This window comes from Archocentrus centrarchus, chromosome 10 (assembly GCF_007364275.1).
Source record: "Archocentrus centrarchus isolate MPI-CPG fArcCen1 chromosome 10, fArcCen1, whole genome shotgun sequence".
Taxonomy (NCBI): Eukaryota; Metazoa; Chordata; class Actinopteri; order Cichliformes; family Cichlidae; genus Archocentrus; species Archocentrus centrarchus.
In genome coordinates, this window is record NC_044355.1 from 11,304,512 (window position 1) to 11,322,506 (window position 17,995).

General features: G+C 40.5%; 1 protein-coding gene across 1 annotated transcript in view; it reads left to right on the top strand.

Moving 5' to 3' along the window:
* drp2 (dystrophin related protein 2) overlaps positions 1–17,995 on the top strand; it is an 86,674-nt gene that overhangs the window by 64,153 nt on the left and 4,526 nt on the right. The window contains exons 15-20 of the mRNA XM_030739048.1: positions 103–214; positions 1,076–1,212; positions 2,440–2,505; positions 10,389–10,454; positions 13,927–14,073; positions 16,755–17,007. Coding sequence (XP_030594908.1) covers positions 103–214; positions 1,076–1,212; positions 2,440–2,505; positions 10,389–10,454; positions 13,927–14,073; positions 16,755–17,007 — 781 coding nt within the window. The remainder of the gene's footprint in view (positions 1–102; positions 215–1,075; positions 1,213–2,439; positions 2,506–10,388; positions 10,455–13,926; positions 14,074–16,754; positions 17,008–17,995) is intronic.

A 17,995-nucleotide genomic window follows, 5' to 3' on the forward strand; every position in this document is an offset into this window, starting at 1 on the left:
CCCAACAGCAGGATAATACAACTGCACACACTGAGCCACTCTACTCTGTCCGGTTCTCTTGCAAACATCAGTTGAGCCTCTCTTTTATATTGATCTTGACAGGTATCGCAGTCTGAAGCAGTTCAATGTGGACATCTGCCAGACATGTTTTCTAACCGGGCGCACAACCAAAGGAAAGAAGCTGCACTACCCCATCATGGAGTACTATACACCAGTAAGACAAACATCGGGTAGTGCTCTTACGGAATACAAATTCAAGTCCCTAGTGATGGATAAAGCCCAGCTGTACTCAATAGAAAAGTTTAAAAAATGTACTGCTGTCTCCTGACTTGCTTCCAGACATGGATTAGACACCTCTCCACTGTAAGGTCTCTATCATATTTAAGTGCATACTGTTACATATCCTCACACTGCCTCACCCATGTCTATAGTATTTAGAGGTTGGGAATTGCTCAGTAGTAACATCCTTTTGGCTTAAATGGTTTGCACATGAAGTGCTCTTTAGGGCACAACCCCTTAATAAGACCAATGTCTCCAGCAATTGCATATATAGTCTGCAAAGTCGAGTTCATTCAAAAGGAGTAGCTGTAGCACTGTAGGTGGAGTGTTGGGGTGTACTGAGATGGTGCCAGATTAAATCTCTAATCAATTCCAAGCTGCAAAATATGGCAAAGGGCCATCTGTACAGTGTTTTTTTTTTTTTCCTTTCTCAATGAACAATATTTCATGTTTGCTAGCTGCAGGTTTTTCCACTGGCTAGGCAGGCCGGCGCCCATAGATTTCTACTATGATTGAGCGAGCAGGAAAGAGAATCAGAGAGAATAGTGGCACGATTTAAAACAGAATATAAAGGATCAGCAGTGAGCAGCAGTAAAAAGTGAATGAAAAAGCACATGGTGGAAAAAGTTGGTAAAGTCAAAACAAACTGGCTTCAGGGCAGACTGGATACATTTTATATCAGGTAATGTTGGAGAATGCAACATTTCCAGGAAAACTAAAGTTGTATAAATTGTCTCCCACCCACCTCACCTCAATTTTACCCACCTACCCTATCTACACCTAAATCACACTACAGACAACCTCGGGAGAGAAGATGAGGGACTTTGCCAAGACTCTGAAGAACAAGTTCAGATCAAAGCAGTATTTTACGAAGCACCCACAGCGAGGTTACCTGCCAGTGCAGTCTGTCCTGGAAGCTGATACCTCAGAGACGTGAGTCCTGCACGTAAACACACATAGAACACAGTCATCTCTTTCTTCTGTCTCCTGTCATCTGTCCCTCACTGACTCACTGTTACACCCATACATACTCCTGCTGTTGCAGGCTAATTATCATGCTGACTCACTCAGATGGGTGAAAGGGAAAGCTCTGTGTTCAGGATTAAAATAATGTTAGTCCTGTGATCTCATTCTGGCTCAGGAGCACTGTTCATATGACTGAGTCTCATTTAAAAGGGGAAGTGAGCAATGAGACTAGCGTACATTAGATCACCATGAAGTTTTGTTTCAGGCTATGATGTATCCAGGATGATTTATATGATTATGGTTCTAGGTTTTAGCCGATTTTCATGGTCATCTTTTATTACTATTTTATAAATGCTCAAAAACTAAGGATGAAGGAATCTCTGTCCTGTCAGACAGGACAACTGAGCAAAGACCTGGGGAGATTAGAGCTGCAGTATATAGTTATAATAGGAGCTTATTAAAAAAGTATGGTCCTGACCTTGTGACATTAAGCCTTCCCTCGTCAGACAAAAAGGAGTCGTGAAGACCATTAAATTACTTTTTCCTTGCTAATATCGCCATCATAGGATAGAGCAGTTTTGGCTGTAACTTACATCTAGGCAGTGTCATTTTTTTTAGCAGCATATAATTATACAACATAAAAACATACTAAATCATCAATTTGCCTAGAATACAAAATGGAAAAATAATTGAAAACAAGGCTTGATTTTCTTATTTAGTCCATAAGAATTAAAAATATTCAACTGATAAATCCAGCAGATTTCATTATGCATCATTTTTCCCTGTACCCCACAATTTAGGGCAGCATTATCATTAACATTATGCTGTGCCTTCACATCCTCCAAATCCTTGTGCAAAAAGCCATCTTGTTAAAAAGAGCGTATGTCCTCACTCCTGAATCTGATCAACTCACAACTCATGCAGCCAGAAATGATGTGTTTAAAACCACATGTTCTTTCTGTAAAATCAGCAAAGTAACTAAACAAAGGCTGTACCTGACCTCTGTCAGAATCCCATTTTACACCCACAAATGAAAGTTTTTTTGTTTTTTTTTCCCGAAATCTCTTTGAATTGATGCAAAAGTAGCAGTGGGCTAATGTATTGGTTTTGTTTTTCTGCAGCCACACATTCATATTTTCAAAGTGTTAAAAACTGCATCTGTGAAGTATTGATGTTGGCTCCTTTTGTTCCCAGACCATGCTCCTCGCCCAAGCTGCCCCATGCAGACACACACAGCAGGATTGAACATTATGCCAGCAGGTATGTGGCTTACCGCACTGTGCTATCTATCAAATAATTACAACAAAGTCTCCTGCCGTTTTCCACTCTCCAACCCCCACCCCCACCCCTAACATACATTTATGCCACCCCAGTTTTCCCACTCTTCCTCCTTTCCCCTCTCTGTTCTCTCACCCTTTAGTCTATGCCACACACTGATTGAGGTATTGATTTGTCTGCATTGTGCACTGTATTCCAGCTAGGATAGAGCCTATATTACCCAGCAGTTTCCTTCACTCTTATGCTCCACACAAACACAGAGCGGTTTGTTGCCGTTGTGTGTGTGTGGGGGGGTGGGTGGGTGTAGAGGTCAGCAGGGCTCAGCGTGCCTAGCAGCTTGTCACTTACTGGGGCAGTGAGCCCATTGGTCACCTGGGAGCTGTCGGTGTGGCTTAGTGTCTGTCTGACAGGATATAAACAGGGCACACCACTGGACTCCCACACTCCTGGCAGCTCTGCCCACAGTGCAGAGCTGGACACACACGTACCAACATACACACGCTGAGCCTGCAGTGTGTGTATGTTGGTACGCAAGTGTGGCATTGTGTATTACTTCCCTGAGGCTCTCACACACACAACTGCTTTACACCCTGCCAAAACATAGGGAACATGCACCAAAGAAAAAACAAGCACAATTGTCCTCTTTACCCTCTTTATCTCTTCCTTTATTCCCTTTCTACTATATCCTGTTTGCCTATTTTTTCTTTTTGTTATCTGTGATCCCTCTCTTCTTTTGTCTCCCACCCACACATTTATTTTGCCGCTTTTATATGTCTCTAGCCCTTTTTCTCTTATTCTTTAGTATATTTTCCTATTCATCGTCTTGTATTCAGTTATTTGTTTTCAGTCTTGCTACAATTTTTCTTAAAACAGCTTTTTAGTCATGTTGATCTCAAACAGTTTAATTCAGTAATTGTAGCTGCCACCATCACAAAATTTAACAACAAACAAAGAAAATGGAAAAGTGGTCATGTACCAACAGTCTAATTTGGTAAAAGTGACACATTTATGGGGAAATTTTCAATCTCCTGAGAACATTTCAGACAAATGTGCACAGTTGGAAACATTGTTACATTGTACTATAATAATTTTGCATGTCTGGAAATTATATACGTGTGTCTGATGTCTGTTTTCTCCATATAAAGGAATAACTTTGGGTCCTTAGATAAAACATCAAAATATGATCATTACGCAGTATCTTGAAATGGGAACACTTGATTGTGTGCAACACTTTGAGACACCATAATGTGGCTTATAACTACACATGGTGGAGAGTTTGCCTTCAGAACTCCCTTAATTGTTTGTGGCACATATTCAGCAAGGAAACTTTCCTCTGAGATTTTGGTCCATATTGACATGATAGCACCACACAGTTGCTGCGGATTTGTCAGCTGCACATCACTCCTTCCACGTCTGATGACTGTGATTTGGAGTACAGTGAACTCATTGTCATGGACATGGTCAGCAACAGTACTCAGGTAGACACTCATTGAAACAATGCTCATATTATTGTTATAGGCAAATTATTGCTCTAATTATTCCTAAATGTATTCAACAGTTAACACAATTCTTTACACATATTGTTCATACGTCTAACCCTATACCCACACACATGGGTCAGGCTGTTATGGTGTTATCATTAATTTATCAAGCAGTTAATATTACACACCAAATAGTTTTCCATGTTTTAAAGCAAGCACGCAGTTTTGAGTGTAGACTAATGCCTTAAGTTCATTGGTAAGTGCTTAAATTGGTGTTCCTGTCTGCTTATACAGTACATTCACAGTCCAGCATAGTACCACTTCAGCTGCATTGCTGTCAGCTTTGTACAAATTAGTTTTAGTGAGACCAAGTCAGAGATGTGTTTACCCAACGTGTCATTTCGAGCCCTTTGTTAGCTGTGGCAAATTACATACTAATGCAGGGTTGGTGACTTGATTTTCCACCTTTTTCCATCCACATATATTGATGGGCCCTGAGCAACAAAATGAACCCCAAACTGTTTTAAAGGTTAGTGTTATGTTTTTTTCCTGTCTATGAATGAATGGGCAAAGGAAAAAAATGACTGAATTATGAGGAATGATAAATGGTTCTAAATGGGAATTGACAGTAGCGCACTTAGACACAAGAAAAAAGATAACAATGAGCTGACTCACATGTTCCCACCAAGCACCGTGAACAGTGGTGACTAGTTTATTTATTAGCAACAAGATTCCTTCCTTCCTTCCTTCTCCTACCTGTCTGTTAATATAGGTTTAAATGAATAACATATTAGACAGGTGTATGTACAGCTGTGTCAAAATCAGACAAATTCAGCTATACAGCCATCCCAGTGGTTTCGGTGCTTAGACCACTGCATTCATTTTAGTCTTCTGTTATCTTTGGGACTGTACGTGACTGAATGGGCAACTGAGAATGCAGTGAATTATAAAGAATTGTAAATGGCTCTAAATGAGAATAGGCAGTAGCACATTTATTCACAAAAAGGAGAACTGTGTAAGCCCACTCGTATGTTCCAGTATCATCTGAGCACCATCATAATAGAAGTAGACACTCTTTATTATAGCAGTGGTGAGTATTTTATTTGTAGTCTGCAGAAAGACGACTTCTTTATTTCATCTTTCTTACTATTTTTTTTTTACTTACTTCTCCTGCTGTTCTACCTGTCAATTATTTTAGGATGAAAGGGGGGAAATTCTTCTTATTTGAATTCTTTGAATTCTCAGTTCTAATCCTAACTCACTTTAATAGCAGAATATGAAGCTGATGTCAAAATCATGGATATAACCTGTGTCAGGTCAGTGTGTCCGATATTCTTCTTTTGACATATTGTACGTGTGTACATGCATGTGAGTGCATTTCTCTCAAAATGCCCTTCAGGAAATGAGCAATAGGGCCAGGACTACAGATGAAAAATGGCTCCAGTACATTTACAGCAATTTTTATTAATGCAGATTGTCCCTGTTAAAAATATACAAAATGATGAAAATACACAAAATGATTAAAAAAAAAAAATCTATGCCATGTAGACTACAGTCATCTCAGAGTAAAATGTTTAATGTTAGAAAAGTCAGATTTGTATTTGTTTTAAACAAAGTGTATCTGCTTCCTTCCTCTCTCTCACTCTCAATTCAATTTCATGCCTTTTGTTGGCATGAAAAATTCAGCAATATCGCCATAGTTAATATAAGATTAAGACTGCTATACATTAATTAGTGTATAACATATGTATGTGTGTGTGTGGATGTGTGTGTGTGTTGACATTTACTTCCCAACAGCACGTTTTTACATACTGTGCAACAACACAAGCTCTGTCTTTTTCTCCAAGGACTATTTTTAATTTTGAGCCGTTATTTATTCTTTGAATTATAGTGTTAACCTCCTGAGACCTGAGCTCCTGTTTGCGATGCATCTTTAATTTCTCCTCGTTATTTGTCCTTCCTTCGAACAGGAAGTTGTATTTTGTTACATAGTTGTTACATACTTAAAAAAAAGTCCTCAAATGGGGACAGTGGGTTTATTTAGTTATAACAAAGTTAACATGGCTTAACAAGGTATAAAACACTATTGAATAGAATGAAGTATAAAAAATGCAATGGTCACACATGTGGACGCAGGCTGTTAGGAGGTTAAATCTGTTAACACTGATGCAGGGACTTCGTTCCTTTCATCGTCACCACTGTTTCCACATCTCACATGGAGAAAAAAAAAGGATGGTAAGATAAGAATTTCCTAAACCATAGAATTTCTCTTCTCCAGCCCCCCTCTCTCATTTTTCATTTCCTTTCACATCCATTTGTATTCATTCACAAAGCTAAACACACATGTATGCATAAAAAAACTTGAACACTACTATCTCCTTTTTCTTTCTGCCCTTCCTTGTCGCCTATGCTGTTGTTCATGACTGAAGCTTGAGGTCTGTGGAGGTTTTCTGATGAATAGTGTTGCAGACTGAATTACAAGCGGTCAGGTTCACAGGCTGGGCCTCCTGTAACGGGACATGGATAAATCCTACTTTTCTCAGTATTATGGTCTCATAGAAAACTGGAGATGTTATGTGGATGCACCTGACAGCCTCTACATCATTCATCCCTCCTTTTCCCATCCCTCACTCCTTCACCTGACCACACACTGCATAAGCCGATGCAGCATGTAGTGTGTCGGTGTGTGAAGAAGACTATTTTAATGTGGCAAATCTGTGTGTGTTTATGTGGGCAGGCACAAAACTCGTAGCACATTTGCATCAGTGGGCTGCTTCTTCGTGATGATTAATATCCTGACTTGAAGGACAAACCTAAAGAGGTTAAAGCTGCCGCAACACTTGCAGTGCAAATAACAACTTTGTTGTTTGATCGGCGTGTTTCAGCCCACCCTTTAATCATGCGTCGTTATTATAAGTCATTACCCTGTGATATTCAGCGAACTGCAGCTGTTTGTGATGAATTGACTTTCTGGTGTTTCCACGTTTATGCAGCCAGCTCATGCATGCATCTTATTTATATCACATCTTCCTACATGTTTTTATAATGTGTGGGAAACAGTGGATACAATTATACTTTAAAGTGCACGCTGCTTGAAGGAGACAGAGGTGATATGGATAGAGGACAAAGCACTTAGAGACACATTTTGTGGTCAGCTTTTGAGCTATTTATTTATGTCATGATATTTCTACAATGAATTAATAATGATGTGGACAATATGGACCATGAATAAACAGTAATGAATACAAAGGGAAGCAAATTACTGATTGCTGTAAATGTGTTATGGAAGGCAGGCAGTTGGCAGTGTTTTGGAGGGGTTTATTAATACATTATTATTATTGTTATGTTATCCATGAAACAATAAAAATTGACTTACCAAGAGATGCCATTTCTAATATAGTAAATTTGTTGTATTGACAGGCTAAAATTCTTTTTTTTTTGTAACTTTTCTGTACAGTACTACAGCTGGTATATTAACAATAACATCAAACTGAGCCTAATTATTTTACACTATATTACCAAAAGTATTTGCTCGTCTGCCTTTGTACACATATGAATTTGAGTGACATCCCATTCTTAATCCATAAAGTTTAATATGATGTTGGCCCACTCTTTGCAGCTGTAACAGCTTTAACTTTTCTTGGGAAGGCTTTCCCCAAGGTTTAGGAGTGTGTTCATGGGAATTTTTCACCATTCTTCCAGAAGCACATTTGTGAGGTCAGTTGGACAAGAAATCCTGGCTCGCAGTCTCTAATTCATCCCAAAGGTGTTCTATCGGTTTGAAGTCAGGACTCTGTGCAGGGCAGTAACGTTCCTCCACACCAAACTCAAGTTCCTTTTACTGGAACTAAGGGGCCAAGCCCAACTCCTGAAAAGCAACCACACACCACAATCCCCCCCCTACACCAAACTTTACAATTGGCACAATGCAGTCAGACAAGTACCATTCTCCTGGCAACCACCAAAGCCAAACTCAACCGTCACATTGCCAGACAGAGAAGCATGATTTATCACTCCAGAGAACACATCTCTACTGCTCAAGAGTCCAGTGGCTGTGTGCTTTACACCACTACATCCAACACTTTGCATTGCGCTTGGTGATGTAAGGCTTGGATGCAGCTGCTTAGCCATGGAAATCCATTCCACAAAGCTCTATTCGCACTGTTTTTGAGGTAATTTGAAGGCCACATGATGTTTGGAGGTCTGTAGAAATTGACTGCAGAAAGTTGGTGACCTCTGCGCTCTCTTCACCTCAGCATCTCCTGACCCCTCTGTAACTTTATATGGCTTACCACTTCATGGCTGAGTTACTGTCATTCCCAATCACTTCCACTTTGTTATGATACTACTAACAGTTCACTGTGGAATATTTAGTAGAATCAGAATCAGAATCAGGTTTATTTTGGCCAAGTATGTTTACACACACAAGGAATTTGGTTCCGGTTGATGGTGTCTCTCTAGTATTATACAGTGTCCTATAATTTAATTTAAATGCTATACAATATACAATACACAATATACAATACACAATATACAATACACAATATACAATACAGGTCTGGGATGGGAAGGTGCAGTGTAATTTAAGAATTACAATATCCAAAATCTAATAAATAATAAAATAAAATAAAGTGTAGTGTGCGTTGTAGTGTGACAACAAAGTTTGTAACATTAGGCAGTTGTGTAGAGATCAATGTTACTGATCAGCTGTTAATGAGTGTGGTGGCATGAGGAAAGAAACTGTTTAAGTGTCTGGTGGTTTTTGTGTACAGTGATCTGTATCTCCTGCCTGAGGGAAGGAGCTGAAATAAAGTGTGTCCAGGGTATGAGGAGTCTGAGATGATTTTCTTTGCCCGTTTCCTGGTTCTAGAAGTGAACAAGTCCTGAAGGTTTGGCAGAGGAGCACCAATGATTTTCTCAGCAGTTCTAATAGTTCTCTGCAGTCTGTTTCTGTCTTGTTTTGTTGCTGCTCCAAACCAGATTGTAATAGAAGAGCACAGGACAGGTTCAATAACCGCGGAGTAGAACTGCCTCAACAGCTCCTGCGGCAGACCGTAATTCCTCAGTTGGCGCAGAAAGTACATCCTCTGTTGGGCCTTTTTGAGGATGGAGCTGATGTTGAGCTCCCATTTCAGGTCCTGAGAGATGGTGGTTCCCAGAAACTTGAAGGTTTCCACATTCGTCACAGGGCTGTTGGTTATAGTGAGGGGAATCATTGATGAGGGGTGTCTTCTGAAGTCCACTGTCGAGGAAATTTCATCACTGGAGTTGTTGCACAGGTGGCATCTTATCATGGTACCACGCTGGAATTCACCTGAGAGCGACCCATTCTTTCACTACTGTTTGCTTAGGTGCTTGGTTTTATACACCTGTAGCCATGAAAGTGACTGGAACACCTGAATTCATTTATTTGGATGGGTGAGTGATACATTTGGCAGTATACTGTATCTATCAATGAAGTTATTGGTATTTTTAATTTAACAAGTGGAATGCATACAAAAGAGCTTTGATTATGATCTTTTATCATTATTTGCTTTTTATTCAGTCACACACGCACACAGTGATGGCAGCAGGCTGCTATGCATGATGCTGCTCTTTTCTTTAGGAGATATTGCCATTACGGTATTCAAAGACATGTTCAGATGTGGATCAAACCGTAGGTATGCTCACCTAACTGTTGGGTCTACTTTCTCTTTTTTAACAATACTTTTCCACCTTGCTGGGATTTCTCTAGGACACAATTTTCTGATGTATGCCATTAAAAATAAGGAACCTGTATTTATTTTTTGCTCTGCTGCAGCACATTTTATTTGGTGTTATAGTAAAACCGCTTAGAGAGCAGCATGTACAGTGTAGCTGACAGTCAGCAGGATATAATGCAGAAGGGGAAGTGCTGTCCTTGGTCCTGAAAAACCACACTGCGGCCTCACAAACACTACAGATTCTGTCTGTGGTGCTGGACAGCACATTTCTAAAAAGCTTTTTTTATTGCCTGCATGTGGGTAGACAATGTACAATAAAATTTAATGCGTGCTCCTCATGGATATTTTTATAGCTTTTACTCTTCTGGAAGTAGCATTTCTGCCTCTGTGCAGTCTTGTTAGTCAAATGCATCTGCACACCTTGCTATTCATTCAGAGGTCCTATACACACTGCTTAAATCCAAACTGATGTGATTATTTGTTTAAACCTTGTGTTTGGTGAAACATTTTTTCCCCAGTGTGTGGTGATAATCATAATCTGTTGCTTTTCCTTTTTGTCATTAAATTTACTGACCCCACTCACTAGTTCTCTTTTGTGTGTTTGTGCACGTGTCAATATGTGTGTATGTGTGACATCCTGTCTCTGGTGTGTGTTTTTGTGTTTTTGTTTGTATATATACAGATTGGCAGAAATGGAGAGCCAGAATTGTTCATTCTTCACGGATAGTCTGTCTCCTGATGAAAGCCTGTGAGTATGCCACTACCCCCACTCTACAAACCCTGTCATTACAAGTACAGCCTTTCACAGGGATTATGTGTGTGTTCTGTGTATGCGCTCTTTCCTCTCGATGCATCAACTGTTTCTCTGTTTATTTGTGTGCTCAGACTTGTACATGTATGTTCAACTCTTTGAGTAAGATTGGATGATCACATAAATAGTCAGCCACATAATGAAAATGACCCACAGCGAGCAGCGTGCACACACTCTCCATTCATCATCCACATGCCCGCTGCGATTAAGGTCTGTGGTTGTGTGTAGATACACAAAGCGTATGTGTGTGCCTGTAGAAGTTGGCTGAGTGGCTGGCAGTGGCGAGGTTACAGCAGTGAGAGGAATAAGGATGTTTGATGTGAATGAAGCAGCCAGTCCTCATTGTGGAAGGCTGAGAAAGTGCCACATGGAGAGAGTGGTTAGGGTTGTTTGAGATCATGATTTTCTGTGTGTCCATGTCTTATTTTGTTGACATCGCTGTGGGCTGTCAGCCATTTCCTACTTCTCTGAGAAGGTTATGCTTTAAAGTCAAGGTTGTACCTTTGCAACATACATACTTTAGAGGTCTGTGTAATGTGTGTGAGTGTAGTGTGAAGTGTGCTCATTGTATCTTTCCAGATGTGTGTTATGTGTGTCTGCTCTGAGAGAGGGACGTGACTGACAACACATTAAGAGTTTGCTTTAAGCTCAAACAAAACTGCAATACTTGGAAGCAAAAACTTTTTAGTACTGACGTCTCTGCTTATCAAACCTGCGCTCATGGTCTTTGTTGCTATGTGCATGTGCATTTAGAGTGTTGCTTGGATGGAGTTGTGTCACACAAATGTATATACAAGCATATAGTTTTTGTTGTATCTACACTCTGTCTCTGAATTATTCTATGCCTGAGAGTGTTTGTATGCATGGCATTTCACTTCTCCCCCTTATGTGCAGCAGTATTGGTTCGAGCTTTTGTGCCCTCGTATCATCTTGTTCTTATTCTGCAAAACCCGTCCTTCTGTCTGTCAATGCCTTTATTTTTTTGTTTTGTTTTGTTTGGGTTTTTTTCCAGCTGCACAGCTCTGTACGTGCCGCTGTGCTATCTGTGCTTCCAGCTGGTGTTTGCTTGGCATCCTGCTGTTGGCATCCTGCTGTTTTCTGTCCTGAACCATGCTTCCTGCGAGCATGGCCTTTACCCTCCACCTGTATATATTAATCAGTTTAGTGTTGTCAGGTAACAGGCATGAAAGTAATGTAAGCTCAAACACATACGAGTTTGGCCATTTATACCACCTTGTCTCATCGATACGCCTGAGGGTTAAGTATCAGAGTTTACAGTTAGTGAAAGTGCCTCAGGTGCATCATGTCTTTTCTTGATAAAAATTAATAGTCTTAAATAGGCTGACAAACACACTGCTCAAAAAAATAAAGGGAACATTTAAACAACACAATATAACTCCAAGTAAATCAAACTTCTGTGAAATCAAACTGTCCACTTAGGAAGCAACACTGATTGACAATCAGTTTCACATGCTGTTGTGCAAATGGAATAGACAACAGGTGGAAATTATTGGCAATTAGCAAGACACACTCAATAAAGGAGTGGTTCTGCAGGTGGGGACCACAGACCACTTCTCAGTACCTATGCTTTCTGGCTGATGTTTTGGTCACTTTTGAATGTTGGTGGTGCTTTCACACTCATGGTAGCATGGGATGGACTCTATAACCCACACAAGTGGCTCAGGTAGTGCAGCTCATCCAGGATGGCACATCAATGCGAGCTGTGGCAAGAAGGTTTGCTGTGTCTGTCAGCGTAGTGTCCAGAGGCTGGAGGCGCTACCAGGAGACAGGCCAGTACACCAGGAGACGTGGAGGAGGCCGTAGGAGTGCAACAACCCAGCAGCAGGACCGCTACCTCCGCCTTTGTGCAAGGAGGAACAGGAGGAGCACTGCCAGAGCCCTGCAAAATGACCTCCAGCAGGCCACAAATGTGGATGTGTCTGCACAAACGGTTAGAAACCGACTCCATGAGGATGGTATGAGGGCCCGACGTCCACAGATGGGGGTTGTGCTCACAGCCCAACACCGTGCAGGACGCTTGGCATTTGCCAGAGAACACCAGGATTGGCAAATTCGCCACTGGTGCCCTGTGCTCTTCACAGATGAAAGCAGGTACACACTGAGCACATGTGACAGACGTGACAGAGTCTGGAGACGCCGTGGAGAGCGATCTGCTGCCTGCAACATCCTTCAGCATGACCGGTTTGGCAGTGGGTCAGTAATGGTGTGGGGTGGCATTTCTTTGGAGGGCCGCACAGCCCTCCATGTGCTCGCCAGAGGTAGCATGACTGCCATTAGGTACCGAGATGAGATCCTCAGACCCCTTGTGAGACCATATGCTGGTGCGGTTGGCCCTGGGTTCCTCCTAATGCAGGACAATTCTAGACCTCATGTGGCTGGAGTGTGTCAGCAGTTGAAGGCATTGAAGCTATGGACTGGCCCGCCCGTTCCCCAGACCTGAATCCGATTGAGCACATCTGGGACATCATGTCTCGCTCCATCCACCAACGTACGTTGCACCACAGACTGTCCAGGAGTTGGTGGATGCTTTAGTCCAGTACTGGGAGAAGATCCCTCAGAAGACCATCCGCCACCTCATCAGGAGCATGCCCAAGCGTTGTAGGGAGGTCATACAGGCACGTGGAGGCCACACACAATACTGAGTCTCATTTTGACTTATTTTAAGGACATTACATCAAAGCTGGATCAGTCTGTAGTGTGTTTTTCCACTTTAATTTTGTGTGTGACTCCAAATCCAGGCCTCCATTGGTTAATAAATTTGATTTCCATTGATGATTTTTGTGTGATTTTGTTGTCAGCACATTCAACTTTGTACAGAACAAAGTATTCAATGAGAATATTTCATTCATTCAGATCTAGGATGTGTTATTTGAGTGTTCCCTTTATTTTTTGAGCAGTGTATATCTGTGATCATTTAACTACTCTACTCTATGAAGTAGTTTGCCTGACAACAACTATCTTTCCATTAAAATAACTGCCAGACATTCACAGATCCATTTATTGGTTAATAGCCCTAGGTATGCTATCATAGATGTGCACATTATGTTTTTGTTCCAATGTCAATAAAGTGTTATTGGGCATTAGAATTTGAGCAATATATTGTGTCACTTAAGATGAACCCTGTGTATTTAATAGATGCAAGTGGTTATTAAATGGTCTAGTGAGCAAGTTTTATTATAGAAAGTTTAATGTTTGGACTGTGAATCTGGCACACTGTCCCATTGTATCTTGTCTGGTTTTGTTATGTCTTGCCCCGTTACACCTTCCTTTCCTGGTTGCCTTGGCTTGCTTTGGCCTGTCTGCTCTTCCATGCTCTTGGTTCTGCTTTGTGCTGCTGGTGGCTGTGTGCTGGTGGCTCAGTGTGCTGTCTCCTGTGTGGGGGACTCAGGGATGAAGATCAGTACCTCCTGCGTCACTCCAGCCCAGCCCTGGACCATGACTCACCCTGTGGACAGCACATGCTGCTGGCGCACTTGGAGCACCAGGATAAGGAGCAACTCCAGTGCACCCTGGCCCGCTTGGAAAATGAGAACAGGTCCGTAGCCAGAAAATAAAGCTGTGTTTCATGCCATGGTGTACATCAGCTAGGATATTATTGTTATTCTTTATTATTCGTATGTTTTCAGGCACAATCCCATCTTTTACACATATTTCAACACCAGTTACACTGGATCCAAACACATAATATTTTCTTTATTTTTAAGCATTTGAAACGGTGTTTGATCCGATTTGCTTTTAGATATGATCGAGGCTCAGATAAAAATAATGTTTGCTGCAGAGACCTTAAAGTTTGGCTTAACGTGCAATGTTTATAAGTAAAGCTCCCCAGAAGCATTTTACCACCAGTATGTTTGTGTGTTTATCTGGAGGTATTACACTCTTTTCGGTATGTCTGCTGTCATTTGCAAACCTCCTGCAGAGAGTAAACACGTTCATACTCTAAATCCTTTTGAACTGCCTGAAGAGAAAAAGCAGCATTTTCCAGGTGCATATCTGAGCATACCGTCTGTAAAACAGTGTGATGGGGTAACGTGGAACCACTTGTCATGCTTGAGTTTGACAGTTTGTTAGTGTCCTGCTGAAGGGAAACAAACAACAAGGCTATTATGAATCGATTGATTTGAAAGATGTTAATACTTTTGAGTTTGATTTTAGGCACTTCAGGCCCAGATATTTTCCATAAATGAAGCAAATTCATTTTTCCTTTCCACTTAATTGGTTACCAGAGGCATCCTTTAGTTGAATGACTCATATGAATGCATTTCTCTTGTCCTCAGTTTGGTTGTGACCTTTCCCGACACACAGTGAAATGCAGCTACACACACACTCGTGCCCTTTGGGTGTCTGAAACCTTGACCTAGTTCAGTTTTTCTACAAAGTATGCCACTTATTATAGTGTGCGCTGTAGTCCTTATTAGTGGCTGCTCTAGTTGCTGCTCTAACTCATTTTATATGCTGTTCATTGCTGTTCCTGTTGCCTGTAACGGAACAATAAATTTGTAATAAATTTAAGCAACTTATTTTGGGGCTTCTGGAGACTCTATGCTCTCTTTAACTTGTTAAAAAAAGTAGATGTTTTCTTGTTTTAGAAAGAAATGCACATTTGCTTTTATCCAATATAACATGGAATTTATCACAAATGTTATTACTTTTAATGTAGGGGGACAATTGCCCATGTTTAAGAACCATCAATCCCATAACGAGGTGGCAAATTTTGTGATTAGTAGCCCAAATAAAAACTGATGGAGTTTGATGGAGTTTCGAACTGACCATGGCACCATGAGCCATGGTGCCATGGTCAGTTCGATTATAGTCTCAGCATGGCCTAAAATTACTTTTATTCTGAAATGCATAATTGTTTTATTGGCCTAAGAAATTTAAGCAGCCTACAACAATGCAAACTGGTTCTAGATTAGATTTCGTCAGGGAACCTAAAGACCTAATCTGGTCAGAAGGAAAAGTCGAATTACAACTGAGCAAGAAAACAATTATATCAGAGTATCTATTTTGAGAAAAAGATGCCTCACAGTTTTTAACTGCCATCTTTATCTTTGTGTATCCTAAGAACCTAATTGTGCTGGTTTTTAAATGGAGTGGCACACCATATAATGTGAAATCTTCTTTGGCAATTTGGGAATGGAATAGCCTTCCTTTCTCAGAACAACCAAAAATCTGACAGTTTTCAGAAAAAAAAAAAAAAACACTTTTTGAAGGGTGTTTTGAGAGTATGATGGACCCCACAGAGGCTGATGCTCCAGACCCCTAACCCGATAAATTTATAAGGCAATTGCATTAGATCACTGTAAATTACTTTTTTGCAAAAAAAAAAAAAATATATATATATATATATATATATATATATATATATATATATATATATATATATATATATATATATATATATATATATATATATGAAATTACATTTAAATTTGATTCAGTGAAATTCTGTATAATATGAAATATGTTTTATACACCCATTTGGTGTAATAAACTTTATGGCAATTGTTGTTTTTAGCTCATCCGGCCAAAGGTCTAATGAACTTATGCAATGCTGTGGTGTTTGACATCTCTCCATCCACATCCACAAAAACTGCTACTCCTCCTACAGTATTGGTCAGAATTTAATCAAACTTGCACACAGTTAATGGGTTTTCACTCAAATTGTGCTCAAGGTCACATTTTTTTGCATTTGCAATAGCCTGTGAATTGTGATGATTGTGAGCCAGATGAGCTACTACGTCACTGATGTTCTGTTTTCTTCCCTGTTCCAAAGAGAGAATTACAAATAATTCTGTACTTAATTAGACCAGTATGTTATGACCATGGTTTCCAGGAGCCAAATCAATTAGCAATGCATCACAAGTCCATAAACAGTTTAAATAGCGCGTCACCGCACAAAGTCAGTGAATATTCACAGCACCATACAAATATGAGATATGAAAGGCTTCTATTCCTAATGAAGATTGCACTCCATGTGGTTAGTCATCAATAATACATTAGGATCCTGCTGCACTGATTGTTTAATGTGTTGGTATTTAGCGAAATCATTCAAATTATTCATCTCATAAGCACAAAATATCAGGTTATTATTTCTTGATGCATTTCTGTTTGCGTCAGTATAATTCTCCAAGTTGTGTGATTATGTTTTGCATGCTGCACCAACAAGTTGGCTTGACTGTTCTCATCCATCTATCGTCCACTGTGGGTCCCCAGGGTGCTGCAGAGCGAGTACAGGCGGCTCAAGTGGAAGCACGAAGAGGCGGCATCAGTTCCCATGCTGACTGAGGCTGGAGAAGGAGGTCTCAGTTCACCCACAGTGGGGGGGCAGCAGGATGAGGAGCTCTTGGCTGAGGCGCGGGTCCTCCGCCAACATAAGACACGTCTGGAGACCCGTATGCAGATCCTGGAGGACCACAACAAACAGCTAGAGTCCCAGCTGCGCCGGCTCAGGGAGCTACTGCTACAGGTCAGCAATACACCTCTGAGATTTTTATGCACTAAACTAGGTTGGCACTTGAAATTTAGAAACATCAGTGGTCAAAAGATTGATCCCTGAGCTTACAAACAGCATCTGCTAACCTTGTTAAAGGGTTCTGGTTAACTGCATTAGCTACAATGTCATGAAAAATTGTTTCCCCCTTTCTGAAATTTTTTTTTTTTTTTGCACATTTGTTACACTTATATGTTTCAGGTCATCAAACAAATTTGAACACAGACAAAGATAACCCAAGTAAATGCAAAATGCAGTTTTTAAATGATGATTTAATTTCAGTGAGAAAAGCTGTTGAAACCTACATGGCCCTATGTGGAAAAGTAATTGCCCTCATCATTATGAATTAATTGTGATTAACCACATTGTTTAAATTTCACTGGTCACACCCAGGCCTGACTGCTGCCAGACCTGATGAATCAAGAAATCACTTAAATAGAACCTGTCTGACAAAGTGAAGTAGGCTAAAAGATCTCAAAAAGCCACACATCACAGCACAACACAGCATTTCATAAAAATAACATCATACCAACAGTCAAACATGATAGTGGTAGAGTGATGCTTTATCAGTGTTGCTGCTTCAGGACCTGGATGAATTACCATATTTGATGGAATAATTTTGCTCTGTCGAGCCATCAGTTTGTACCCTGAAGCTCAAGCACACTTAGGTTATGCAGCAGGACAATGATCTGACACACACCAGCAAATACACCTTTGAATGGCTAAATAAAAAAAACTAGGTTTTGAAGTGACTGAGTCAAAGTCCAAACTTAAATCCGACTGAGGTGCTTTGGCATGACCTCAAACAGGCCGTTCAAGCTCGAAATCCCTCCAGTGTTTCTTAATTAAAACAATTCTGCAAAGAAGAGTGGGCCAAAATTTCTCCACAGCAATATGAAAGACTCATTGCCAGTTACCAAAAATGCCTGAGTGCAGTTCTTGCTGCCAAGGGTGGCACAACCAA